The sequence below is a fragment of the Myotis nattereri genome (genome assembly GCF_964212035.1).
Source record: "Myotis nattereri genome assembly, chromosome: 3".
Classification (NCBI taxonomy): domain Eukaryota; kingdom Metazoa; phylum Chordata; class Mammalia; order Chiroptera; family Vespertilionidae; genus Myotis; species Myotis nattereri.
In genome coordinates this window covers 45679739-45706995 of record NC_138077.1, presented here as the reverse complement: position 1 = coordinate 45706995, position 27257 = coordinate 45679739, and the positions used below count along the sequence as shown (strand labels likewise).

At 42.6% G+C, this 27257-nt stretch overlaps 1 protein-coding gene across 2 annotated transcripts in view; it reads left to right on the top strand.

The window, feature by feature from the left end:
* The window catches only part of MASP1 (MBL associated serine protease 1), a gene marked incomplete at its 3' end in the record, with an annotated part of 62846 nt that overhangs the window by 17534 nt on the left and 18055 nt on the right, over positions 1–27257 (top strand). The window contains exons 3-10 of one of the 2 annotated variants that reach the window (XM_081087999.1): positions 7933–8110; positions 9119–9250; positions 11352–11548; positions 12877–13024; positions 14269–14387; positions 15390–15468; positions 21763–21900; positions 22722–22796. In XM_081087999.1, coding sequence (XP_080944125.1) covers positions 7933–8110; positions 9119–9250; positions 11352–11548; positions 12877–13024; positions 14269–14387; positions 15390–15468; positions 21763–21900; positions 22722–22796 — 1066 coding nt within the window. Of the gene's footprint in view, positions 1–7932; positions 8111–9118; positions 9251–11351; positions 11549–12876; positions 13025–14268; positions 14388–15389; positions 15469–18049; positions 20201–21762; positions 21901–22721; positions 22797–27257 lie in introns of those variants that run through there. The other variant, XM_081088000.1, reaches the window with a different exon arrangement.

Genomic DNA, 27257 nt, shown 5'->3' with positions numbered 1-27257 from the left:
AGCAAAATCAGGCTGGTAACTCTTGGTGCAGAACCTGATGTGAGGGATTTGCAATAGGGCTGTCACTGAATCGTTGGCCTAAATTCACATATCTGGCAAAATTCTTTGAAACACAGGACAGTGACAAAATTCTAGACTTAATACTGTTCTCCTGAGGATGGAAGTTTTTAGAGATCCCTCATTCTGGTCCTCTCTCATAAGACCAGGGTAATGCTGGGCTGTGAGGGATCTCTAGGTTCCCTTTCTGCTCCAGCAGCCTGGACTTAGAGATCTCATAAGAAGGGAAGTCTGTGCTATGGCTTCAGGGAGATTAGGAATGAAGTGGAACCTGAGAACAAAAACATATCCAGGGGCAGTTCCAGTCTCTTAATTCTTCAACCGAGTGAAATCACCCATACCCCACTTAACTGGGAGTCTGAAAGGTGTCATTTCAGTGAGCTGGATCTCTGTGGTCCTGCTCTTCTCACTGATTTATTGAGTGCTGACTATATTTCAGGCACTTTTCTAAATGCTTTACATATGTTAACTCATGCTATGTTTATAACATTCCTGTGATATAAATACTCTCATTTTCACTATTTTACAGATTAGAAAACCTGTATTCAGAGTGTATTCGTTTCCTAGGGCTGGCATAACAAACTACCATAAATGAGGTGGCTTTTCACAATAGAAGTTTATTCTCTCATCGTTCTGGTGGCTAGAAGTCTGAAATCAAGATGTTGGCAAGGCTGTGCTTCCTCCGAAGGCTCCAGGGAGGAATCATCCTTGCCCCTTCTAGCTTCGGTACTCCTTGACATTCCCTGGGTATGGCAGAGTATCTCCAGTCTCTGCCTCTGTCTTTATACTATTTCCCTCTCTATGAGTCTCTGTGTTCAAGTTTCCTTCTTTTTATAAGGACAGCAGTTATTGGATTAGGGTCCAACCTAATCCAGTATGATGTCATTTTAATTACATGGGCAAAGACCTATTTTTATATAAGATCAAGTCAAGACCAAGGGTTAGGGCTTGAACATACCTTTTTGGGGAATACAATTCAAGTTATAACACAGAGTTGAAGTAATATCCCAAACATCTAATAACTGGTGAACTCATAAAGATGAGGTCCCACATGATTCAGTCTCAATCAGGAGTTACATCCAAAAAAAACCAGGAAACTTAAAAAATTGAAATTAAGGCACAATCAACTCATTCTCTTGAGAAACAAACAAACAAGGCAGATATGTTCTTAATGCAAACATTCTTAAACATCCAATAGCTCTCCCATTCAATCGCCCTCTATCTATCTTCGCTCCCTACCCCCTCCCCCCAAAGTCTTCATGAACTCCACACCAAGGAATTCTTTTGTCTCTTTTCATCCATCCACTTACACCAACCAAATATCTTCTTGTCTTGGTGACACAAGCACAGGATAACCACAAAAAATTCCCACTGAAAAACGGGAGGAATGGGAGGCATATCACAGTCACTGCTCCATAGTAATCTGAAATCCATCCAAGCACATGCTGCCGACTCCAGAGACCAGTTCTGGATAAGAGCCCGGTGCTGCTCCCTGAGAGTGGGTCCCCAGTCCACTTCTCTCTGTGGCTCTTGGCTCTGCCCTCTGGCTTCTCAGCTTCACCCTCTGAGACATTCTTCCTTTTCCATAAGAAATGGCACATTTTGTAGCTGAATAGTCCTTTCCACCTATTTCCTGTGCATTGAAACTTGGGGTCTAGAGTTCTCTTTTTATTTTGAATTGTCTCAGTCAATTCTAGTCCAAGCTGGTTGGTACATCTTTCTTTAAAAAAATTTTGGTGTTTCATATATTTAAATATATTCCACTCTAGACCAAAACAACACCCACAGTTCTTTTCAAAATAGCTCTCTCTCTCTCTCTTTCTCTCTCTCTCTCTCTCTCTCTCTCTCTCTCTCTCTCTCTCTCTCTCTCTCTCTCTCCCTCTCTCTCTCTCTCCTTTGAAAAGCATGTTAAGGTACTATGAAACAATGTTCTTAAGATTCCTCAGTGTCCTTTGACCTAGCTAATAGGGAACATTAGGCACTGCTTTAAGTCTTCTACATTTAAATGAAGGGTCTTACAGCCAGAACTTTGTAATTATTTTTATCCTGAGACAATTTTTTCTTTTAAAATATTTTCCTAGTATAGAGACTAGAGATGAGAAATAGTCTTATTTTCCAACCCAGCTAGCCCTGGACCCTCTGTATTTCCTCTAATTTCTGCTTGTACACCAAAGACTTACTTCTTCCTGAAGTACCTTGCCATATACAGCTGGAAGCACATACTGACACTTGCAACATTCTACATAAGATCTCCTCAGCCAGATCCACAAGTTTATTACTATATATTTTTCTACCTTCTAATTGCCACAGGCAAATTTTGCCACTTGTTTCACCACTATGTGACTCAGGTCACCTTTTGTCAAGCCTCCTGAAGTAGTTTCCTCACTGGTAGCCAAACTAAAGCCACATGTTCTAGTTTTGGTTACTGCAGCATCCTACTCCTGACAATAATAGTATCTGCCAGAGTGCAGTCAGAAAAGCAGAGCCTCTGTGAGTATTGTGAGATAATGATTATTTATGGGCATTAGAACTCATATAATTATAAGAACAACTAGGAAAGTGACGGTCCCAGCTTCTCATAGACAGAATTGGAGGGCCACAGAAAGGTCACTGACCAGTTCTCCTGAAACCCTGGAATGTGTGGAAATGATGGCATTTGCAGAGGAATCCAAGAATTAAGCAAGCCCAGCTAAGGAATCAGCATGGGACTGTGAAGGGGAAGCCCATGGGGAGAGTCTATGAGGAGCTGTTGGCTCTGAGCAGCTACCACCCCTGTCAGTCCACCTACAAGCATCTGGTGGTAGGCTTGCTGGTCATCAGAACCAGTAGTTAAAAAGAATAGCTGGGTGAGGGTGAAGAGAGTGAGGACCAGTTATAACCTATTGGGTACATCTATATCTGTTCACTTCTATATCTGATCACAAACAACCTTCAGAGAGTAAAAAACTGTTGTGTGCTAAACTCACAGAAGTTCCTCTTTTGGCCACTACCCTAGAACTATACAGGGAAGGAGACCCTGGGAAATGTAGTTCCAAGATCAACTAATTGACAAGAGGACAATCCAGCACACTCTAGATGTCAGCCTAAATTATCTCTGTAAAGCTCTTTAAGGGCCCAGAGAAAAATTCAGAGGGTGTAGCTTTTGAGCAATGACAAACAAAGCCTTAAGCCATTGAGTCTGTAGGACAGCCCTTGTTGGTTGGTCTCATGCCTCATAGGAGCGTGAGTGCCATTGGCTATGGAATCAGAATGCTGCAATTGTGGACCAGAGCCACCACTTGCTAAATAATGACCTTGTCTGATTCATTTGGGTCATCTGGATTTCAGGTTTCTCATCTATAAAATGAGAACAATTGCTCCCACGCTACCTTCTCCATCTACTGCTCCAAGGAACTAATGGGTAGCTGTCGATAAACTCTGATAACTTTATGGGCATGTGGAAAGCAGCTGTATCTGTCATTCCACAGAAATTTGGCCAAAGTTTCTGCTGTCCTGCCCTAGTTTTGCCTAGGAGTTTTTTATACTGTTTCTACTAAGGTAGAAGATTCATAGAAAACAGACTCTGGCTTCTCCTCCTTATATCTCTCTTTCCAAATTTCTTTCCTCAATAGAACCCCTTTCTTATGTCAGGTGTTGGTTAGAAAGGAGGGGTGGTTGAGACTCTGAATAATCCAACTTCTGTCTGGACTGTAATGTGGAGAATGCCAAAATATATTTATTTGTTGCATGAGCTTCATATGCAAGTCCCCTGCTTCTGGGAATGTGAAATTTAGTAGCAGAATAAGTTAAGTACTCAAATGTGTATGTGTTAGGGCATTGTCAGGCTATAGTTACTGCAGTGAAAGACAGGAAGTTCAATTCCCCTCTGCCTGGATGCTCTCCTTACTACCCCTCACTCTCTAGCTGCTCACCTTTCAGTCCCCAGCTCAAAGAACATTTTCTTCTTCCTAAATGCTTTCTGATTCCCCTCAGCTGGATGCTATTTTTTTCCATTTTTTAACCCCTGATTACTTTCTCTCTTTCACTCCAATAATTATAGCCTGACAATGCCCTAAAACATATACATTTGAGTACTTATTCTCCTACTAAAATTCACATTCCCAGAAGCAGGGGACTTTCATATGAAGCTCATGGAACAAATAAGTAATTTTTGGCATTCTCCACATTACAGTCCAGACAGCACTTGGGTTATAAATGATTGTTGAATTAATTTGAAAAAAAAAAAATGGGGACAAGCATCCATGTGCTGGTGTTTTAAATAACAATAGCCTGAAAGGACATGGTTGCCCATAAAAGATGTAGAAAAATGAAGAGTCTGTGATCCCCAACCAGATAATTCTTGGTTCTCTATTATCATGAATTTTGTGTCATCATGCAATAAGGCATTTCCCTCCATCTTGTTAATATGATGGCCCTAAAATGGAACAGTCCAAACAAGAGCCAGGGCTCAACCTGTACTCAGAAATAAATGATTTTTATAGAATATTACAATTCATAGCAGCAGCTGCAAATCTTAACCAGGGCCAGTGACCCCCTCTGTTTAGGTTATAGCTGGAACTTTCACTGAGCCACATCCTCTCTGGGAGATAGGTCATGCACCCAAGATAGGATTTCAAGAGGCCCTTGAACCGGAAAAGTTGTTTGTCAAAGTGTCTATGTCTTTTGTCAAGGGTGCTCAGGGTTGTTGGGTTTCTTTCTCCAGGGTCAGAAAAGTTCCAAAAGCAAAATTGATATCAGAAAATGCTTGTGATTATCTCTTTACTCTTAAGCAAATCACTTCCCCTCTCTAGATCTGTTTCCTCTAGAACAGTGGTTCTCAACCTTCCTAATGTTGCAACCCTTTAATGCAGTTCCTCATGTTCTGGTGACCTCCCACCCCCAACCATAAAATTATTTTCTTTGCTACTTCATAACTGTAATTTTGCTACTCTTATGAATCATAATGTAAATATCTGATATGCAGGATGTATTTAGGCAACCCCTGTAAAAGGGTGATAATTCAACCCCCAGAGAGGTCATGGCCCACAGGTTGAGAACTGCTGCTCTAGAAGGAGGGCAATTGAAATAGCTGTGAAAGGTCCCTCCCTCCCACCTCTGATATTCCAGGATTCTATTCTGAGCTGCAGGCTAAATTCCCAGAGTCACAAGGCCTTTTCTTTCCTGCTTCCAAAGGTGTATATGGCTCAGATTTTCCCATGGGTCTCAGCTGGGGCATTCTTACCTGTTCTCTAAAATAGTGTGGCTCTGCAGGTGATTACTTTATCTGCCATCATAAAAAGGTCCCTAAGCCTGGAATATATGAAGAGGTAAGTTATTTATCACAGACCTTTATTAGGTCTCTTCCTTACAAATTATCTCTGATTGGTTTCACTTAGAAGTGTCTATGTTACAGGCATTACAGACCCCAAAGACCCTGGGGTACCAAATTACAGGAAGGAGGCTGCTGTGTCTGGAAGTGTTACTGCTCAAGACATCACTATTCATAATTGTTTTTGTATTATGTTATTACAGACCACAAACAAGTCCATTAGATTCTTTAGCAGGAAGCAATGTGTGTGTGTTGAAACTCCTGCTCCCATTTCCTAGTATTTATGAATGAATCCGTATGTATGGATATTATAATTTGGTAGAATACTAGTATATCAAAATTAGAAGAGAACATAGAACTCAACTATTTCAAACCCCTGTTTTATTAGGTGGATAACCGAGAACTAACAAGGAGGTGACCGTATAACAGTTTATTGTAGACGAGGAATAGGGGTCAGGACCTCTAACTACACCTTCCGTTACTCCAAAGCAGTGGCTACCAAGACAGGGCACTCCAGCTCTTGCAGTTACTCACTCATAGCAGAAGCCCTTTCCCAGGCCCTCACTCCAAACCTATTTAGTCTTATTTTTATTAAGTTCTAAGAAGAGCAGTTTAACTTGTTTCTATTTTACAACATTTCAGCTAATAAACTCATAAAGATACAGGAAATAAAACAGTACATAAAGAAGACATAAGAATTACAAAGGCATTATAGTCTGGGGATGATCCATGTAGGGTAAGCAACATTGCATAACGCAATATCCCCAAGATGGCTGATGTTCATAACAATCCCTGAGTCCCAACAAAGGGTTGGCATGTTTCACCTAAGAAAGAAAGGTTTTGTATAAAGCACTTTAAAAAGTATTATACCAAAGAAATGTTTTACTTTTTTTTTAATTATAATTACGTAAAACTTCAGCCATCTTTAAAACTCAGATAATGAAAATAACAAACCAGCTGTAATGTTCAAGGAAGTGACATTTCAGCTGCGTGCATATAGGCACATTCTACAGTGATAAGTCTGGTGAAGTTTGGCTAGTATCTGCAGAGAAAAGAAATAAATAGCAAAGCCATGATCTCATCTTCTGTTTACACTTCAATTCCCAAAGTTAGCGATTAATTGTCCTTGTGTTTTGTTGCCAGGGCAAATTGTTTTTCTTTAAAACTCCCACTTATTTTAAATAAATAAATCATTAGTTTCAAAACAGAAGTGTCAAATGTCAAGATACTCTGGCATACTAAACTAAATGAACAAAACAATGAATTCATTAGAATCTACTAGAGATAGGCAGCCTTTGAGAACTTTCCTTTAATGACTTTGAAAGGCAGCAGAAATTATTCTTGGTGAAAGATTTTCTTATGCATCTTGACTAAAATCAGTCTAGAAGTTGCAAGCACAAATAACAGGCTTACAAGAATTGGGAAAGGTGTAAACAATAGAGTGATAGGTAGGCCAAGCATTTGTGGTCAAATAAATAATATCAAATAGCTGCTATACAGTGCTTCCCAAATCAACACACACAATCACTGTTAGGCAACCAGTTTGAGATCTCTGCTTGGGTCTCTGGCTCTTCCAATGTAATGAATTCTTTTAGCAAATAGGCAATTTTTACATCTGAGTATTAGTACAGACATACTTAAAAATATACTATTTCTGGATGATCCCAGTAGTTTTGGTATTATTAAGACTACCTATTAAATATAGTTCTGATGACATGTCTTTCCTGTTCAAAAGTTTTCAATGTCTTCCCTTTATTCACAAAATTAAGAGTCATTATTATGGCATTCAAGGTCAACCATAATCTGATTAAATAAAAATAATCACCCATCTTTCTAAGTGTGTCGCCTACAATCTCCACAGATTACCTGGCTTCTCATTTCTCTCAAAATGGGCCTTGTTCTTTGAGTTCTTGATAACAAATAACTGCTATGTGCCAGGTACTGTTCCATGCACTGAGGACACATCTATAAAGAAAACAAAGTCTTGTTGTCCTGCAGCTTACATTCTAATGGGGATATTTCACCTCCTTCTGAGTGCTTGTTTCCATTAAACCACCTGTCACACTGCATAAGAGCTCTGTGTGTTTTCATCAGTCTTAACATGCACAGCTCTATGTCTTCTTCTTCTCTCATCATCCCCATCACCTATTTTGCCCGGTGTCAGCACACACTGAATGCTCAATGAATGACTTATATTGTATATAAAGTTTCTTTTCTTTGGAAATGTGCTAAATTTCTGTTGCATATAAAATCCATCTGTGAGGTGATCGCTTTGTTAATTTTAACATTGCGTTATTTTCAACAAAGAAGCCATTTGGTTGTAAACAGGAATAAAAAAGGTCAAGCTACTTCTGATGGATCTAAACAAAATGAATGAAACAGTGATTGGATGGCCACTTTTACTTAAACTGTAATGTGTCTTTCCTTAAATCCCATAATCCCTAATCCCTATCCTTTGGATTTCCCAGGCTGCTTAGTCTACCTCAAGGGAAGACCCTCCCTCTTTTCTACTGAAGAAGCTAATTTGTGAAGCTGTTCATTTATTCCCTTTCTCTTTGACCTCAAAGGTAGAAACTGAAGACCAGTTGCTGGCAATCTTCTGTGGCAGTGAGAACACAGACACTGAGCATACCCCTGGCCAGGAAATGGTCCTCTCCCCTGGTTCCTTCATGTCCATCACTTTCCAGTCAGATTTCTCTGATGAGGAGCGATTCACAGGCTTCGATGCCCACTACATGGCTGTGGGTAAGTGAGAAGTGGGTGGCTCATCCCCAGGTCTCTGTTCCTCACTAAAGATTAAAAGTGCCTCATATTCTCTTCTTTACAATGAACACCTGTACACTCACCACACAGATTCTCCCATGAATGTCATACTTCATCATTTGTTCTATCACATATCTATCCATCTGCTGACTGGTGACTTGGAGCATCTTTACACATGCTTATTGACCATTTATATACCCTTTGGGGGGAAATGTATGTTTAAATTTTTTAAAAACATTGTTATTGATTTCAGAGAGGGCGGGAGAGGGGGAGAGAGATAGAAACATCAAATGATGACAGAGAATCATTGATCAGCTGCCTCCTACATGTCCCACACTGGGGATTGAGCCCACAACCCAGACGTGTACCCTGACTGGGACTCGAATTGTGACCTTCTGGTTTATTAGTCCATGGTCAACCACTGAGCCATGCTGGCTGAGCCAAATTTTTAAATTAGATTGAGAACATACATCTTTTTTATCTTTATATTTCCGGTGCTTAAGACAGGGCTTGGTCCCTATAAGCAACATAGAGACAAGCAGAATGGAGAAGTTAAGAGCCTATGCTCTGGAACCAGCCCATCTGAATTTGAATGCTGCCTCCACCACTTACTATCTGTGTGACTTGGAGTCAGTTACTTAATGCCTCTAAGTCTCTGGGTCTTATCATCTGTTGAATAAGAATAGTAACAGTCCTGCTTGCTATTATCTCAATTGTTAGAAGATAGTGGCACCACCACAAGTCAGGTTGCTTGGGTTTGAACCTGGCTCTCTGTAATCTTGGGTAAGCCTCTTACCTTTCTGAGTTCCAGTTTCCTCCTGTAAACAGAAACATTGGCTACTTCTGGGCTTCATGTGAGGATTAAATGATGAAATGCAAGTATCTCACAACATAGTGAATAGCCTACACTAAGTGCTCTATAAATGTTAGCTGTTTTCTTCATCATCCCATATGGATTGACTGACTGAGAGGCTATGCCTTCCCCCACAGATGTGGACGAGTGCACAGAGCGGGAGGATGAGGAGCTGTCCTGCGACCATTACTGCCATAACTACATCGGTGGCTACTACTGCTCCTGCCGCTTTGGTTACATCCTCCACACGGACAACAGGACCTGCAGAGGTAGGGCCTAGGGATGATCCTATTCATCACCATTGTGTGCCACATTTTCCAATTAGATGAGGGAGGCTTAGAAGAAGGACAGTAGGAACAATTAAAAATGAAGTCAGAGATCTGTGCTTCTAGGTACCACATGTTTGATGCTGTTGAAATGCCCAGCAGCCCTAGCCTGTAGACCATCTTTCTTCCTGGGCAGCATGAATCTCTGCCCTTTTCTCCCTATCTCCTTTCCCTCTGCAGGTAATTGGTCTGCTCAAGAAAAAAAGCTTTCCCAGTCCCCTCTCTTTGAGCCATGAACTAGGCTTCCCCCAGAAGTTCCTTTTGTTCTCTTCCATAGCCCCTAAGTTCCTCTGTGATAAAGAGAACCTTGGTCCAAAGGAAAGAAGAAGGAGGAGAGAGGCAAAGACAGAGAGCAAGAAAACATCTCATTCTTGCTCTCTCTGTTTTAATCTTTCATCAGCATGCCTATTCTGACATAGTCTCTGGGCTGGGCAGAGGTTGACAAGCAGAAGGGTCAGCTACTTTCCATGAGGACCATCTAGCTAATGGGAAACAGCCACAAAGCAAATGGTGAAAAGTAGTCAATGCTGTACAAGTAGTGCGGCCACAGCATGATGAGACCTGAGTCTGCCTGGGGTATGGGCAAACACGTCCCAGAAATGGTGGCCCCAACAGACATAAAAGAATAAGGAAAAGGAAAGCATTCCAGGCAGAGAGAACAGCTTCCGGGAACCTGCCTAAACCCAATAGAATTTGGAATGTTTGGGGAAATACCAATAGATTAGTATGGCTACAGGGTAAGGAGCTAGATTTTAGAAAAATCCTTTGGAAGCTGAGTGAGAGATCATTGAAGGAGGACATAGCTGGAAGTGAGAATTCTTTTTCTTTCTCCTTCAAATGCTTCTACTTGCTTCTAAATAAAATTCCTATATGACTCATCAGTAGAGAAAAGGCACATACAGGAGTTTCATCTCGAGGCTTATATTTTCTATGGTTTCCATTCAGTAAGTTTTTATTGAGTATCTACTATATACTGAGTTCAGTGGAGGCTAAGAATGAGCAAGATTTCTTGATCTCTTTTTCACTTTTACCTGTGCCTCCAGGAACTTTTTAAAACATTATCTTCCTAATCTTCTTAATATCTGTCCCTACCCATTAAATTTTAATATCACAGATACACTGTATATATTATTTATGTACTGTATGCCTAACTATAAAAAGGGTAAGAGTTCCCCCTACCAAGAACTAATTTTAACCCCCTTCGGGGCAATATCATTGCCATGAGAATGTGTGATACAGAAAATAAAAACAGATGGAAATTCAAGTAACCTTGACCTAAACCTTATTCTACAGCTCTGAGTTGTAGACTTTCAAGTTAGTCATGCCCCCTTTTCTGGGACATAGTTTACTCCTTTGCAAATGATCAGGATGAGCTAGTGCTTAGAAAGAATTGACATCCAACTTCTAGGATAGGTCAACTCAAGGACAAAAGTACAATAGCAAATAAAAGGACCTCAGCAGAGCTAAGCCACGGCCAGGTGCTATGTACCTTGGTGCAGCCGATGAAGTGGGGACAAAGAATCCCTGAGCTCAGGGAACTTACAGTCTAGTGGGGGCAAGAGAATCCACAAACAAATCTATCACATAGTGGCAAGTAGTGGTCAGGAGCATAAAGGGAAACAAAACAAAGCCAAGGGCTGAAGTGAGGGGGTGTATGAGGGATCAAAACAGGCTTTGAGCAGAAACCTAATAGAGTTCTGGGCTGAGGGGAGAGCAGGACAAAAGCAGTCCAGACACCACCACCTCAACCATTCCATCTCAGAACCTTTCCATCTTAAACCCTGTCCTTCCCTCCTTCCCCCCAATGCCACGAAATCTGATGAGAAGTATTATAACACTCACTGCCTTTGAGTCTTGACCCTGAAAATTACTAGTGTGTGACCTTGGATAAATCATTTCCCCCTCATTGAAATTTAGTTTCCCCATTTGTGATAGGGGGATAAGTATTCCTTTCCTGCTAGCCTCTCAGGACCACTGTGAAACCATATAGTAACAGTTAAAAAAGGAGTTTCTGTGACCATTTGCTCTGGTATGTTTCCCATAGTGGAGTGCAGTGACAACCTCTTCACCCAGAGGACTGGCGTGATCACCAGCCCTGACTTCCCCAACCCTTACCCTAAGAGCTCTGAATGCTTCTATGCGATCAGACTGGAGGAAGGTTTCATGATCAGCTTGCAGTTTGAAGACATTTTTGACATTGAGGACCATCCAGAGGTGCCTTGCCCCTATGACTATATCAAGGTAAGCCTGCAATGGACCTTCGCTCTGGCGATGCTGGAAAATCTTGCTGAATTGAGAAAATGGATAATCTTGCCCTCTACCTTCTCCCAGGATAGGGGGCCAAACAGCTATCTTCCAAAAAATAACTATTTAAAATAACATCTACCAGCTTAATCAGATCCAGTCTATGGATCTTCCCTGATCCAAAACTAGCCACTTGACCACCTACAAAATCCCTTTTCCCATGTAGCATAACATCATCATGAAGTAACACCTGGAGTGAAGGTCATGAGGACCACCTTAGAATTCTGCCTACCATACATAGTTTCCAGGAGCTCTGCCATGAGCCTTATCCAGGTACTTAATCACTTGGGGCTTTACTTTTCCCACCTCTCCACAGTAAGGGTGACAAGATGAAGATATCACTCAGGATTGTAGATCCTGGTAACTAAATGAGGCTTAGGAAATTCTCATCCTCAGAGATGGAAGGAAAATAGTTAAATGCATAGGAAAGACCCAGGACTGGAAGTTGGAAAATCTGGATCAGTGAATAGTACCTATTCCCTTTCCTTCATCCCATCCCCCTATCCTAGTCCACACCTCATTATCTCCTGGTCAACTGCAAAGCTTCCACCCTTGCCCTACACAACCTGTTCTCCCATAGCATCCAGGCTGATCTTTATAAAAGTCAGATTAGATCAAGGTTGCACCTGGAAGTAAACATAAATTCCTCAGCACAATATGGCCCTTGCCCCTTTTCAACTTCATGCCATGGTACTCCCTCTGTTGGCCTTGACCTTCACATATGCTGTATTCTCTACCTAGAAAGTATTCTACCCTCTTCCTCCAATGAAAAGCTTCTATTCATCCTATATGTCTCAAATCCAGTATTGCCTACTCAAGGAGGCCTTCCCTGGCCACCTATATAAAGTTATTATCTATCATATCAATGATGAATTCTATAGGTTACATAGATTTTATTACATAAGTTAGAAATAAAAATCACATATTTATTATCCTCCCCCAACTAGACTGCAAGTTTTTTGAGAGCAGAGGCCTTTTCTATGCTTTGCACAGGACAAGGCCTGTCCCTCTCTGAGGCATAATATGTTCATCTTTGAGCAGAGGATTATTAACATGCCTGGTCCACTGTCAGGACTATTATAAATTGTAAATTGTGGGACTGGAGATGGAGCTATCTGGTGAATGGTAACTCCCACTAGATGAGTGAATATTAGGTTTCACATGAAGGCTTCCAGAAAAGCCCAGGTACAGTGTAGAGGTGGCCCCTGCAGCAGCCACTACTATTCTGATGTGAACCTCCTTTTTCTTTGTCTTGTCCTTCACAGATTATAGCTGGCCCAAAAGTCTTGGGACCCTTCTGTGGAGAGAAATCCCCAGAACCCATCAATACCCAGACCCACAACGTCTCAATCCGGTTCCGCAGTGACAATTCAGGCGAAAACCGGGGCTGGAAGCTCTCATACAAGGCAACAGGTAACTTGGTCATTGCGCTCAGCCCTCATGGAGCAGTGGCTGAGGGATGAGGAGGCTCCACCTTGGGATTGTGGTGGGATTACCAGCTCTGCCACTGAGTACACCAAGGCACATTTTCTCTTCTGACTCAGTTTCTCTTCTATAAAATGGGGTGTTTGAACTTGCTGTACTTCAGAATCATATGGGGAGATTTAAAAAACAGAACTTGGTTTTTGAACTATACCCCCCGACATACACACTGTGATTCATTGGGCCTGGAGAGGACCCTTCCAGCTTCATCCCTCTCCAAGTCTGAGGCTGGAATTTTGTTGTGGGCCTGTAGCTCAAAATGTTACCTTACAGCAGTTTGGCTCTTTATGTTCCTCCTGGACTGGCAAAGCCCACGGGTTTCATTCTCCCAATACCCCAATGGCCCAAATACGGATAGAGCCATTTGACTCAAGGTGTATGCAATAACTTGAAAAAGAAGAGGGTGGACATCAGTGACAAGACCACAGCTGGGCATGACTCTTCAATTCATAGACTCCAATATCCTGGCCTGGCCTGCACTATCAAATTTAGTGCCTAGTTCTGTGGAGAAAAGTGAAGAAAATGTTAACAAAAGAGAGTTTGTCCAGGAAAAATATTCTGGGATAGCCCGAGGCCTGGGAATCCTGTCTGATTTAGTCTTTTGAAAAGAGGGCTCAGAGGCATATGATCACAGACCAACACTTTGAGGCATGGTCTTGGAAAGAAAGAGCCATTGGTGTCATCCTAAGTTTTCCAAGAGGGCAAACTAACTACACCTGATGAGTAAATATTAGAATGGTATAAATTTCAATTGCATATGAAACTACTATTTCTTTAATTAGATGAATTCAGTTTGAAAGGTGAAGGTTTGGGAGGTATGGAGCTCCCTGTCACTGTAGAAATGCAAATAGATGTTTAATGTCTACTATGGACGATGTTATTAAAAAGAAAAAAGCATCCGACCAGGCTTGCACTCAACGGCACTTAATATGCTATCCAATCCTGAGTTTTGATTAAATCACTGGCCAAGCACCTCATTTTACAAATGAGGAAAGAGAGGTCCAAGGACCTGCTCAGGTTCCAGTAAGTTTTCTTCAGGTTTATTAGGTCCAGGCCCCTAACACCCAGTCTTGTGTCTTCTCCACCTCCTTCATGCCTGGCAGTCTAGGGACTGACCTCCGGATGCCATACTTTTCTTTGTTTTCTCACCTGCTATTTTTCCATTGCTTCATCAGGGAAGGAGTGTCCAGGGCTACAACCTCCTGCCCAAGGGAAAATTGAGCCCTTGCAAGCCAAGTATTTCTTCAAAGACCAGGTGCTGGTCAGCTGTGACACAGGCTACAAAGTGTTGAAGGTACAGGATCCTGCCTGGGGAGTGGGAGCCACCAGTAGAGAGAAATTCTCTCGAGAGCCTCCCCGAATAGATGGGCTTCCAGAGCTTGTGATGGTCCCATCATAGCTTTTCTAGATTCCCCATAAATCTCCAAAACACTCCAGAAATCCCAGTCTTCTGAAAATTTAAAGCATGTGTCTCAGACTCTCACTTCTATAAGTGGCACACAAGTCTTTTACCAGAGTGTGGGCTGGTTTGAATTTCAAAAAATCTAGCTCTACTCATCCCTATAATCAGGACAAACAACCTTAACAAATTTGAGGCTTATTGGGGGAAATGGGGATGGAAAGCAGGGACTTTAGAGGTGGCAGATAGGAACTCGCCCACCCTCTGAAACTATGAGTCTCCTAGGAATCACCTGCTTAACTTAAAAAAACAAGTCCCCTCCTAGGCCCACCTGAGCTTAATGAAAGCAGAATAGGCGGTGCCCAGTGATTGGTTTTCTTTTACGTTGCCCAGGTGAGTTTGATGTGAGGCAAGCTAGTGGACCAGTGCGCTGAAGGAATGGTTCTCGAAGTGGGGTCCCCACTGCAGCATCAACTCACTTGTTAAAAATGCAAAGGCTTGGTCCCCAGCAGAATCAGAATCTCTAGGGGCAGAGCCCAGCAATCTGTGCAAGTGCCTTCACGATGCTGATGCGTGCTCAGGTTTGAGAGCCACTGCTCTGAAAAAGGAGTCAAGAGTATAGATTTCCCTTCAGGGGCAGTTGCCCAAACCCCTTCTCACATCCATTTTAGAGGTGGCAGATAGGTACCACCAGGACTCTCTCCAGGGCAGGAATGGGGGATATGAATTCAGCATCTATCTTTTCTTCATCTTCATGCTTGCCCTTGGAGGCTTATGGTTGGAAAACCTCAGGTTAGGAACACCCAGATTTGTAGTTTGAGCTGCTTGTGCTGAAAAAACACCACCAACCCATACCTGTTTTCCTTCTCCCAACATTTTCATCATGTTTCTTCCTAGGATAATGTGGAGATGGACACTTTCCAGATTGAGTGCCTGAAGGACGGCTCATGGAGTAACGAGATTCCCATTTGTAAAAGTAAGAAAACAAAATCTGCTTATTATAAAGACCATGAACTCCCCAACACAGGTGGGATTCAAGCAGAGACCACATAGGGGGACCACTTGGCAGGTGCACCTTAAGAGAAAGGGGGCAGGAGGTCAGCAGACACATGAGGGTTGGACAAAAGAAGTATGTATCTTTTAGCAATAAGACAATAGGATTCCAAAAGAAACTTTTTGTGGGTCTTTACTTTCTAAATACGGATTTTACCTCTCCCTGCAGACAGATTGCCAGTTTGCTACAGGAATAGCACGTCTCCAGGTTTGAAACTAGCTCTGTTTCAAATAGCTAATTCAGGAAACTGTTTTGGCCCCAGTGCCCAGAGCTGCGTGACCTTGCCAGTCCATGTGGCTGTCAGCCACACCCACTAAGTCTTCTGGGACATCTTACGCTTTAGGACTGTGGGGTCAACACAGTGGATGTGTGTGAAGCAGGGGACACAGTTCTGCACGACCCTTGGGACCCAGAGTTCTTGCCTTGTCTCTGCTCCTAACCCACCCTATGACCATGGACTGGATCCTCCTCCTTAATTGTAAAATAAGGAGTTTGAACTAGTTTTAATATTCTAGAATATGTCCTGGTGGTTCTAACATAATGTATTCCATATAAATAACCTAGTAAGCTTTGCAAAATTACAAAGTTTCAGCCACTACCTCCTCTCCCCCTACCCACATGACTTCAATGCAAGACTTGTAAAGACCACAATTTTAAGACACTCATCTATTGTGACAGAAAAGGAAGGAAAAGGAGACAGGAAGGAAGGGGAGGAGGATTTGCTTTAGAACGGAGAGGTAAAAAGTCAAGAATTAGGATTAGTCTCGCCTGCCCCTAGTTCATGACTTCATGTAAACTTGGAGTGGTATCCTTGTTTCACTGTCTCCTAAATGGCTCAGATCTATTAGGCTGGCAGATCCACTCCCATTGCCCCAACGGGTCTCTGTCAGGCTGGGACTCCCTTGAGGTAAATCCCTGGCAGAACTTTGGAGCAGTGTGTGCTTGTCTTAAATTTTCCTTTCTTTATATAGGATGATGTGGCAGGGGTGGGCAAACTTTTTGACTCGAGGAGCACAATGGTTCTTAAACTGGACTAGAGGGCCGGAACAAAAGCATGGATAGAGTGTTTGTGTGAACTAATATAAATTCAAAGTAAACATCATTACAGAAAAGGGTACAGTCTTTTTTTTTTTTTTTTTTAGTTTTATTAATTTCAAACGGGCCGGATCCGGCCCGCAGGCCGTAGTTTGCCCACGGTTGAGTCAGAGCCCAGCATTTTATGGCTTCAAACAACATTTTCTGGATGCCTGGGCATATGTCTACAGGGAACTCAGATGGAAAAGACAAGAGCCAGACGTGGAGGAACTCTGCTGCCTCCTCCCGCATGTGGCTCATGTATGCTGCTGTGGCTGAGTTCTACTCAAACACGAAGCTGTTGAGAAGGAGGGGCTAAAGGAGGATGTGGGTAGAGGATGGAATGTGGCTTTGGAGTCAGAAAGTTCTAGATTCAAATCCAGATTCAAACAGTTTCAGGTCCCTAAGCAATTTACTCAGACTCTTTTTGCCTCAGTTTCCTACATTCTTGATTATTCTGAGGATTAGCTGTGTTAATGTACATATCATACAAGGGGAGCACCAGGAATAAGAAAAAGCTCAATTAATGCTTATTTCTTCCCCACCCAACTCCTTCACTAGGAAAAGTTTTGGTTTCTCTCATTTACGCTTGTAGGAAACTTTGATAATAATTTTCTTCCCTGATAAAACATACACATCTTATTGTAACACAAGTATTGGTAGAGTTAGGTACTATTATATTTGATGGTACTCTTTTATGTGGCTTTTGTTAGTATACAAAAGAATGCCTGTCGTTTTGTGCCACAGAAAAGAGGAATTTTTTTGTCCCCCTAATGTGCCCTGACTCTCCCAGCACAGCCTGGATTGGGACTATTAAAATCCCTATTTAGACACATAGAACATCCCTGCTCATTCATGAGTAGGTATTTATTGAACATCTCTCTATCCCAGGTATGTGCCAGGTCCTAGGGGAGACACAAAACTGAATAAGTCTGAGAAGTTGAGAGTCCCCAGAGATTGTGAGGAAAGGGGTTGGGAACTAACAGGAAGTGTATGTGCAGGGAAGAAACCTGCACCAGAACAGGAAGTAAAAATTATGTGTTGTTGACCTGGACCTGCCACCACCTTGCTGTAGTGACCCTGGACAAGTTCTCTTCCACTCGGAATGGCATCTGTCAAATGGGGCTCTGGGTCAGGTGAATACAAAGTTTGCTCCAGAGCAGAATATTACAACCCTCATGAGCCAGCAGTTATGACTGTGCAAATTCTCTGAATGGTACAAATTCCACAATCCCATACTGTCCTTCTCACTGGCTGTACCTAAACTGTGCATTCTTAATTCTGGTGCAGTGATTTCTGTATTTCCAGCATGAACTGCTTCTGCTTTGCTTGCTAATTTTTCTCTTTCTCTTCTTTCTCTCTCCATTCCTCTCTCTGCTTCCTTTCTCTGGACCCACTCATCCCTCTTTGATCCTCACCATGGTGACAGAAACTGAAATGGATGTGGAGAGTGAACTCGAGTCAGAGCAAGTGACCCAGTGAATGACGGGACCCCACACATTGCAGACATCCAGGAATGGATCACTTACAAGAGCCTGGGTCCCAGAGCTACTCCACCCATCCCCACCCTGCCAACACTCCATTCCCTGTTTCATTGTGGATCAGAAAGGATGCTAAACAAGGCAACACAGTCTCAAAGAATTGAAATTCTGCCTGTATGAAAACAATTCTCATTTTGAGGGTTCACCCATTATTAAGACATTACTCTAGAAAATAATAAAAAAAACAATGGGAGACTTATCACCTCTAAGTGGACCATATTCTTCTCAAAGGAAAAATGACTTTGGTCCTAGAGACACAAGATTTAATACTATACAGTCCCACGGCCTTAGGTTGACCAGGTCAAAGTGGGCTCTGGTTTCCAATCCACTCTACACTTCAAATTTAAATGGGTCAGAATGCCTGTGACTTTATGACTTTAATATTTTTACTTGTTGTTACTTTCTTAACATGAGTAGGTGGAACTAGGAATAACTCATATAGCCTGGATTTTTAGGGAATCTAGATATATCTTCATGCCTAAAAGCTTCCCTCCCACCTATACCTAACACAGGGCTAAGATTCCATCATTGAGAGTTTTTTCTTCTGGGGCTTACACATTTTGAATTTCTGAAAATTTACTGATTGAAATTTTGCAAAAGATAGGGATCACATTGAAAGCAGTAGTCATCAGCTCTGGTGCCGTTGGACATCCGGGGGTCAATTGTAAATAGTGATAAGGGCTGTGGAGTGCAGCCAGCATACTGGAAATCTCTGCTTCTGCCTGAACAAAATCTGGACACACATATCAGAGAAGCCTTGCATTGCATTGTGACTACTGGTCAGTATGGTGAGGAAATGGCCTCTGGAAAAGGGCAGAATCTTGCAAGGGTGGACAAGGAGCTGTCCGGATGCTCCTAAGACAGGACATCGAATGGTCACTAAATACTATTGAATCAGTATTTTTAAGTCCCAAAAGTATAATAGATATGGTACTCAGTGTGATAAAGGAAATTATAATTTAGGCAGAAGGTTTGAAATGGGCCCAAATAATTGTAATAACAGGCAACATAAGATGCATACATCAGAGAGAGGTCAATAAATAAAGCTCTGCAAAGAGAAATATGGAACCAGCCTTATCTGATTAGAAGAATAAGAAAAGTTTTTCAAGAAAAAGCCACATTTAAGGCCTTGAGGTGGTCAGGGCATGGATACACAGGGTTTCTCATGAGGGGAAAGTAGCAGGGGGAGAGAGTGGCACAAGAAGGGATCTGTGATGCTGGAGCATAAGTCCATGAAGGGGAAGCATGGAGGTGAGCCTGAGTGGAAGGGGGCCATCCCTGGGCCAACTCTGAGTTCTCTAAGAAGCCCCCAAATTGTGGCAAAGCATGCTCAATATGGCTTGTCAAGAAAGAGATGGGTGATACATCCCATTCCAGAGGGATGAGATGTGAAAGGGAGTACAAGGGAATGGAGGAGAGTGTGAAAGTGGCCAGAGGAATCTTTAGAGAAAAGGATGAGACTCCCCTAAAGCAAACAAGACAGATGAGTTAAGGAAACACAGTCTGGATGCAGCATCTTTGATGGTACCAGGCAGAGCTGCTCAAGGCCTCTCAAAAAGGGAAGTTGTCCCCAGGCCACCATAGCCTTGGGAAGAAGGCATACCCCTTTCCTGCTCACTCTACCCAAGCTGAAGTGATTTCCACTTTCCACTATGTATCACCTCCTCCATATGGTTGTAGGAACAGCTTTAGCAAGTGGGCAAAGTTACTTCTCTAGAATAATGTGAAAGCAGGTCCTCCACCCAGAAAACATCTCACCAGTGCTGGCTATGTCACATAGCTTGACCATCTCTCACCATGTCTAAGACCAACCCTGGAATTCCTCCACCTGGAATTAGGTATCAGGTCTTGAGGATACCTTAGGTAAAATCAACTGCTAGATTGAAGTTAAGGGAGACAAGAGTCATACCAAGATCCAGGCACCAATCAATGGCATTTCCTAAAAAAGGGAGAAAAATGTGCTTTGAGACTCAGCTGGATAATGCATTGAAAACTGTTGATAGCTTTCAATAATAAATATTATCACCTCTTGTCGTCCTAGTGCTGATCTTCACATGCTCTCCTCACAGAGTAGACAAGTGTGTCTACTTTGAGTGATCAAAACAAATGGGAATGATTTGTCCAGGTGGGGGGTCGGATGCCAGAACAAAACACTAACCAGTTCTGGCTTTTGCCATCCTTTTGGGTAGAATGGACCTACATTTATTCCCATTCTTCATCCTCTGCTCCATCCCAAAGGGCCTTGGAGTTAGTTATATTTAAGTTTGACAACTCCTTGTTCAATCAAACAGATGAATTTGGAGTCCTAAACTTAAAAGTCACAGTATCTGAGTAGCATCTCAGGGGTAAATTGCCCCCTTTCTGTTTCCCAAGGTGAGCAGGTAAAATTCAGGAAGAGAGAAACTCTGGAAATTCTACCAGGACCTTGGGATGAAGTCCTCTGAAATTATCAGAAGGTTGACAATCAATATCCATCATTACCCAGCTAATACTGACTATAGGCAGTTTTAACTAGAAAACAGATCCTTCAGAACTGTCATTTTGGTTTATTTAAAAGAAAAACTGAGTTAAGGTCAGGTCTAGTTCCCTGATCACAACTCACTGTGTGACCTTAGCCAGTTAAGTCTCCGGTCTGAGTTCATCTGTAAAGTAAAGTTAACCTTCTTGACACCTACCTTAGCAGTCCTTTGCAACTGTGAACTTCTGTGATTCCTCTATGATTCTGCAACTCTGGTAGAGGTTGTTAGACCTCAGATTAGGATTTCCTTAGGAATGAGCACCACCCCCTAAAGAAAGAAAGATTGACAATTTGGGTCCTCAGCCGCTGACCTGGCTCCTGGCAGACTCATAATGGACTCTATCCATACTGGAAACTTGCCTGAGACCTGGTTGGACTGGAAATCTCCCCTGAGGAGCAGACATCTTTGGTCTTATCCTATAGCCAACCTCAATGTCCAGCCACCAATAATTGGGAAAAGTAAGCAGGTGAAGACTAAAAGTTGGTCTACCCTGACCCCCACCTCCTGACTTTTGTATCTACAGAGAGCCAGCATGGTGGGGCTTTGTTGCATTTCTTTCTGTTTTCCTTTCTTTTATTTATCTATCTATTTATTTATTTATTTATTTATTTATTTATTTATTTCTTTTGCTGAGCTCCAATATGAGCACATTAACGGCTCTTACTCAGCATGTGGTTAGGTCTGGAAGAACTGAATATCCTTTGGTTCTTCTCGGCTGGAATTTTTTGCTGAGCCATAAGCTTCAAGCTTGGGTAGAAGAGGCTAAGAGGACTGTACAATAAATCTGGAAGCCAAGGAAAGAGGCCTGGTAGGGAAGAGATGGGTCTGCTTAAATCTTAGCAGACCTGCCCTTGTCCTGAAATTGAGATTAGGCTAGGTGAGTTGACTACACAATAGATGGGAGAGACCCCAAAAGCAAGGCCACTGGTGATTTCATAGGTTGTGCCCTCCACAATCCCCTGGGGCATCATTCTCAGACTATAACATGACTTACCAAAGATATATGCAGTGCTCAACATGCCAGATGGTCCCAAGAAGAAGAGCAAAGGATAATTGAGGGATCTTACTCTCTTCTGTCTCAGTTGCAGACTGTGGTGCCCCAGCAGAGCTGGAACATGGACTGGTTACCTTCTCCACAAGAAATAACCTGACCACATACAAATCTGAGATCAGATACTCCTGCCAGCAGCCCTACTATAAGATGTACAACAATATCACAGGTGAGCCCTGCATACTAAATCAGCCCCCTCCCACCTTACACCCTCTGGGTTTCAGGGTTAGGTTGGAGGCTGAAACAGCCAATCAGTTGGCCACAGTTTGGCAGGATTGGGAAAGAAAATATTTGGAGACATGCCTTGCCTCTCCCTGGCTCAAGGCCTGCATACATCCACACTCACCGCCTCCCACAGAGAAAGAACCCTCAGGGACATGAGGCTGATCAGTTCTGATTCTGCCAAACTTGGAGTTAGGGTTAGGGTTAGCACTAAGAAAATTCTCCTTATTTCTTAAAGCCTCTAAGTTCTCACTTTAAAAAGGGAGCAGTGATGGAGCTCACAGAGCTACTGTAAGATGCAGATGAGATGGTAGACATGAGTGTGATTCATTAAAGTGTTTGTTAAGTGGAGAAGGAAGGGAAGGGCAAGTGTGCCACAGAGCACTCTGTGAACCAAGGCCTGTGTGACTAATGATAAGTGCCTGCCAGGAGCTAGGCAGGGCTGGGCGGGGAAGGAGTGGCCCCCAGACAGGCGTGAGTCAGATTGCACAGAGCCTTGGACACCATTCTGAGACATGTGGTATTTGTTTTTGAGGGCAATGAGGAGCTATTGGTGATATTGAGCAGAGGAGGGGCATGGTGAGATCCTCATTTTAGAAAGAGCCTTCAGGTTGCAGAGAGGATTGGCTCAGAAGGAATGACATCAGAAAGACAATTTGGAAGACTCAAATGATCCACAGTAGAGGAATTAAGAACCAAGATCCATTTTCCATGTACTTTAAATTGACCATTTTCTCCCTTTTCTTCAATCTTTCCTCACTCTCCCAGGTATATATACCTGTTCTGCCCAAGGAGTCTGGATGAATGAAGTACTGGGGAGAAGCCAGCCCACCTGCCAGCCAGGTACACCCTTAAGTCCTCTGCTTCAACGTCTCCTATTCAAGGCCTTAGGGCCATAGGAGTTCTGGCTGTTAATGGAGGGGGAAGTTGAGGGCATGATGCTTTGATTGCTTTTTAAGATACCTTCAGAGGTTCAAAGGTCAGAGAAATCCAGCCTCACAACTTCTCAAACCAACTAGCCTCTGTAGTTCTATATTTACATGTTCTATCAGGCCAGGAGCCTTTCTGTCTCCTTTCTCTGTAGTTTTTGCTCCCTTGACAGCAGGTTTTTTAGCCTATGCAGTGGGTATGTGTCAGGAAAATCAAGAAAGTGGACACCCCATCCTCAATCACTCACTATGCTATAGAGGAAACAAACAACATCAGACAAATAACTATAGGACAGAGTAAGTTATTTCAAAGATCAATGTGTTCAAGTTTTACTGACTGCCGCTTCCCTGTAGCTCACCTACTGACCCACTTTAAAATGAATAAAAGACTTGTAGTAGCAGGGAGTGTCAATGTGCAGCTATGGTTTTAGGGTATATTTTGTGGACACTTGTGTTAGCATTAAAAGTATAGATGATTTGCATCATAATCATGTCACATATGTATATATTAAAATCAATTTAGTAGAAAATTATAGCCCTAAATGTAGGGTTAAACAAATAACCCACAAAATTATATTTAATATTCACAACAGAAATTTATGCTTAAAAAAAAAAAAGGCAAGAATAGCAGTAATTGAAAGACAAAACCATTCAAGACAGCACTGAGGAGCAGTCCTGATTCTGGCTGCACATTCCTCCAGCAATAGGAGTCCCAGAGTGTGGTGAAGTGTTGTGTAGCATCTGTATTTTACTGAACCAGAGTGTTAGGGAGATGGAGGTAGTGTTATTATTTGATTTTTTTACACTTTAGTAACCCTCAATAACACTCAGTAGGCTTCTAGATGTTAGATTAGACATTAAAATGGAAAAGCTATGGAGTTGTCTACCATTAGCCTTAAGAACTGAAGAAAGTGTCATCATTTGGGGATCAGCTTCGACCAACACTGAGGAGTATGAGATCCCAGAGAAAGAGGAAGTCAGTGCCTGTGGTTGTCTGGGAGTAGAGGGGTGAGGGCTGGTTAGGAAGACTTCACTTGGGAGGGCTTTATGCTTAGAAATAATTCTTGAGGAAGTAAAAAAGGGGAAAGGTCAACCCATTCACACTCTACAAATCCCCATAAACTTGCTTAGGCTTAGAAAGACACCCAAGACTTTACACTGTTGGCGAAGTCTCAGAGAAAATGGGAAATGGTGGAGCTGTGGTAAACTGGAAGGTCAAATCCCTACTTTGCGAAAATACTATGTGAGCCAAAGAAAACAGCACTGCAGGTGGATTCCATCCTGGGCAGCCATGTTATGACCTCTGGAAGGGGAAGAGGCCCTGAGCTGCGAGTCAGGGGCTTGGATCCTAGTTCTGGTATTGTCATATCCTAATTGTGATCTTTGGTAAGTAATATCTCTGGGACTAGGATTCCATACCTCAGAAATGAGGGAGCAAACCCATGTGATCCATGACATTCTATAACTTTTATGGTCATCATCCTCTATATTTATACAAAGCATCTTGGATACAATGAGTCATAAAATTATTTTAACACTTGATGTTTGGCAGAACCATGGTGTATCATTGGGCCAGATTAGAGATTTATAAATTCTCTCCTCCTAAAACACTGAGATTGAACCCAGAAGCAAGCCAGAATAGGGAAAACAATTTCATCGAGTGTCATAATATCCACCTTTCCACAAAAACTGATAAGCAAATATTATTTTTCCCTTATTTTACAGATGAGAAAACTAAGAATCAGTTCAGTATAGTTTATCCAAAACTACCCACAGAAAGTTAGGGGCAGAGCTGGAAGGTGAACCCAAGACTTTTGATAACACAGCATTCTGAGCACTTCTTGATTCTGATTATATTTTATTCCATCTTCATGAACCTAATATCACATTTTTGTTTTGAAAGCACTCTCTAAGTTCCTTCAGTCTTCTAAGGCTCAAGTCTGGCTGCAGCACAGCTGAGGCTATAGTATTTCTTTTCTTTTTAAAAAAAATATTTTTTTATTGATTTCAGAGAGGAAGGAAGAGGGAAAGAGAGAATCAAGAGAGAATCATTGATCAGCTGCCTTCTGCACATCCCCTACTGGGGATTGAGCCCACAACCCAGGCATGTTCCCTTGACCAGAATAGAAGTTGGACCCTTCAGTTCTGCAGGCCAACTCTCTATCCACTGAGCCAAACCAGCTAGGGCAAGGCTATAATAATTCAAGAAGATTCCTTTCTCCCAGGAAGGACTATATGTAGAATGGTGTCAGCTGAAAGAATGACCCTATTTCCATGAGCCCTATCAATGGCTTGTTGCATTATCCAGCTCTTAAAAGTAGAAAAACATATCAAGAAGAAAAACAGTCTTTGTGGAGAAAATGAAGTTAGAGTCATAAGAAATGGGCTCTACTTCTGGCTCTGGCACTACACTTTGAGTATGTCACTTGCCTTTTCTGAACCTTGGTTTCACCATCTGTAAATTAGCTGTTTTCCAAGCTACCCTAACTCTGACATTCTAGGACTTGGGTTATGCCATTGACACCTTGGTTGGAAAAAAATGCCAGTCAGCACTGGCTTTGTTGTGATCATGGACTAAGCCACAGGCATGTCTTTTACCAGATGAGGGCCTTTCGGCACTACATGAGTCATTGTGCAGAGCTCATCACAGACCTGCCTTGAGCTGTCACCTTGTAGGCTACTGCTTGTAATTGGGAGTCTGGCCTTCAACTGTGAAAGGCTGGGGTGAACAACAGGGTAACTCAAGAACAAATAAGAAGCATTTGGCATCAGGATGAAGAGCATCTGTAAAGCATTAGATTTCTAAAAGCCTGACTTCCCAAAGGTGCCAAGAACACTCAAATGCTCTTTGGTCTTTGTTGATAGTTTCTAGGGCCAAAGAGTGTAGCCTGGCCATTTGCAACCAAAAGGAGGCCCATGCTCCCACCAGGCTTACCTCCCAGGCCTAAGGACTATGCTGGGAAGGGTCCATGTGAACTTGTTCTTAGCCAGCGGGGCATGATCCTGAAGAACCTCTGCTCATGAGCCAGCCAAAGGTGTTTGGCTGCAGGAGGCTGGTGGTGCATGTGCATGCTCGGGGTACAACTCAGAGGAATGAAGTTTGATCAGACCTTTCTTCTTCCCCTGAAGGTATACAGGGTTCCTGGGTGCAATGATGGGTGGCTCAGAACAGGGCCCATGCATCATTGCTCGTAGATTATGCCACCTTTCCCTATCCTTAGATGTCCTGGGCATCCATTCTCAGCTTGAGTCTTTTATGCTAGAGAAGAAAAGGTTAGAGGGCCCATCGTGTGATCTTTATATATAATGAGGCATTGTGGGATACAGGACAAGACATTGATTGTAGAATCTAGTTAAGCCCCTGCTACTTATCTTAATAGCCATGTGACCTTGGGTAGTCACTTAACCTCTGGAGAGTTTCACTTACCTATAAAAAGGGGGTGACCCAGGCAAATAAAATAAAAATTAAAGGAATTTAGGATTTAAAATATCCTTGGAGATCATCTTAAACTGCCTCATTTAGTAGATCAAAAATTTAAATCTAGAGAGGGCAATTTACTGAGCCAAAGTCACACAGAACATAGGAGGGAAAAGCCAGGTCAAGGCCTTAGGTGTCTTGGCTTCCAGTCCAGAGTTTCATGTGACTTACTAGACCATCTTTTAGTTTCTTTCATCTCTCAGAGCCCATGACCTGTGGTTTTCAGAAGTTTTATAAGTGCCCACAGTATGGACAACTTCTGGTATATGAGATGCCTTTCTAGAGAGAAAAAAAAAAAAAAAGGATGGGGGCGGGGGTGGGGGGAGGGGAGAAGTGATCACTATTAGAGACTGGCCAGGCTCAAGATGGTCCAGCCCAAAAGTGATCCTGGCTGGAAATGGTTTAAGATGATGATGGTCTATACATGAAATGATCTGATCCATAGATGGCCCTGACTACAGAAGGTCCAGACTATAGCTCAGCCAGACTAGAAAAACTTAGGCCAAACATGACCCAGCACAGAGATCTTCCAGGCTAGTGTGGCCCATGATGTAGAGTACGGTCCTGTGGTGGCATAATCTACAGTGGGTGAGATGTGAATTTCTCTTAGTGGCTCTTTTCACATTATGACCTTTTCACAGTATGTCTCTTGTCCCCACTCCCTTCTTCTCCTTACAGTGTGTGGTCAGCCCTCCCGCACCCTGCCAAACCTGGTCAAGCGGATCATCGGGGGCCGGAATGCCGAGCCCGGCCTTTTCCCATGGCAGGCCCTGATAGTGGTGGAGGACACCTCGAGGGTGCCAAATGACAAGTGGTTTGGGAGTGGGGCCCTGCTCTCTGAGTCCTGGATCCTCACAGCAGCCCATGTGCTGCGCTCACAACGCAGAGACAACACAG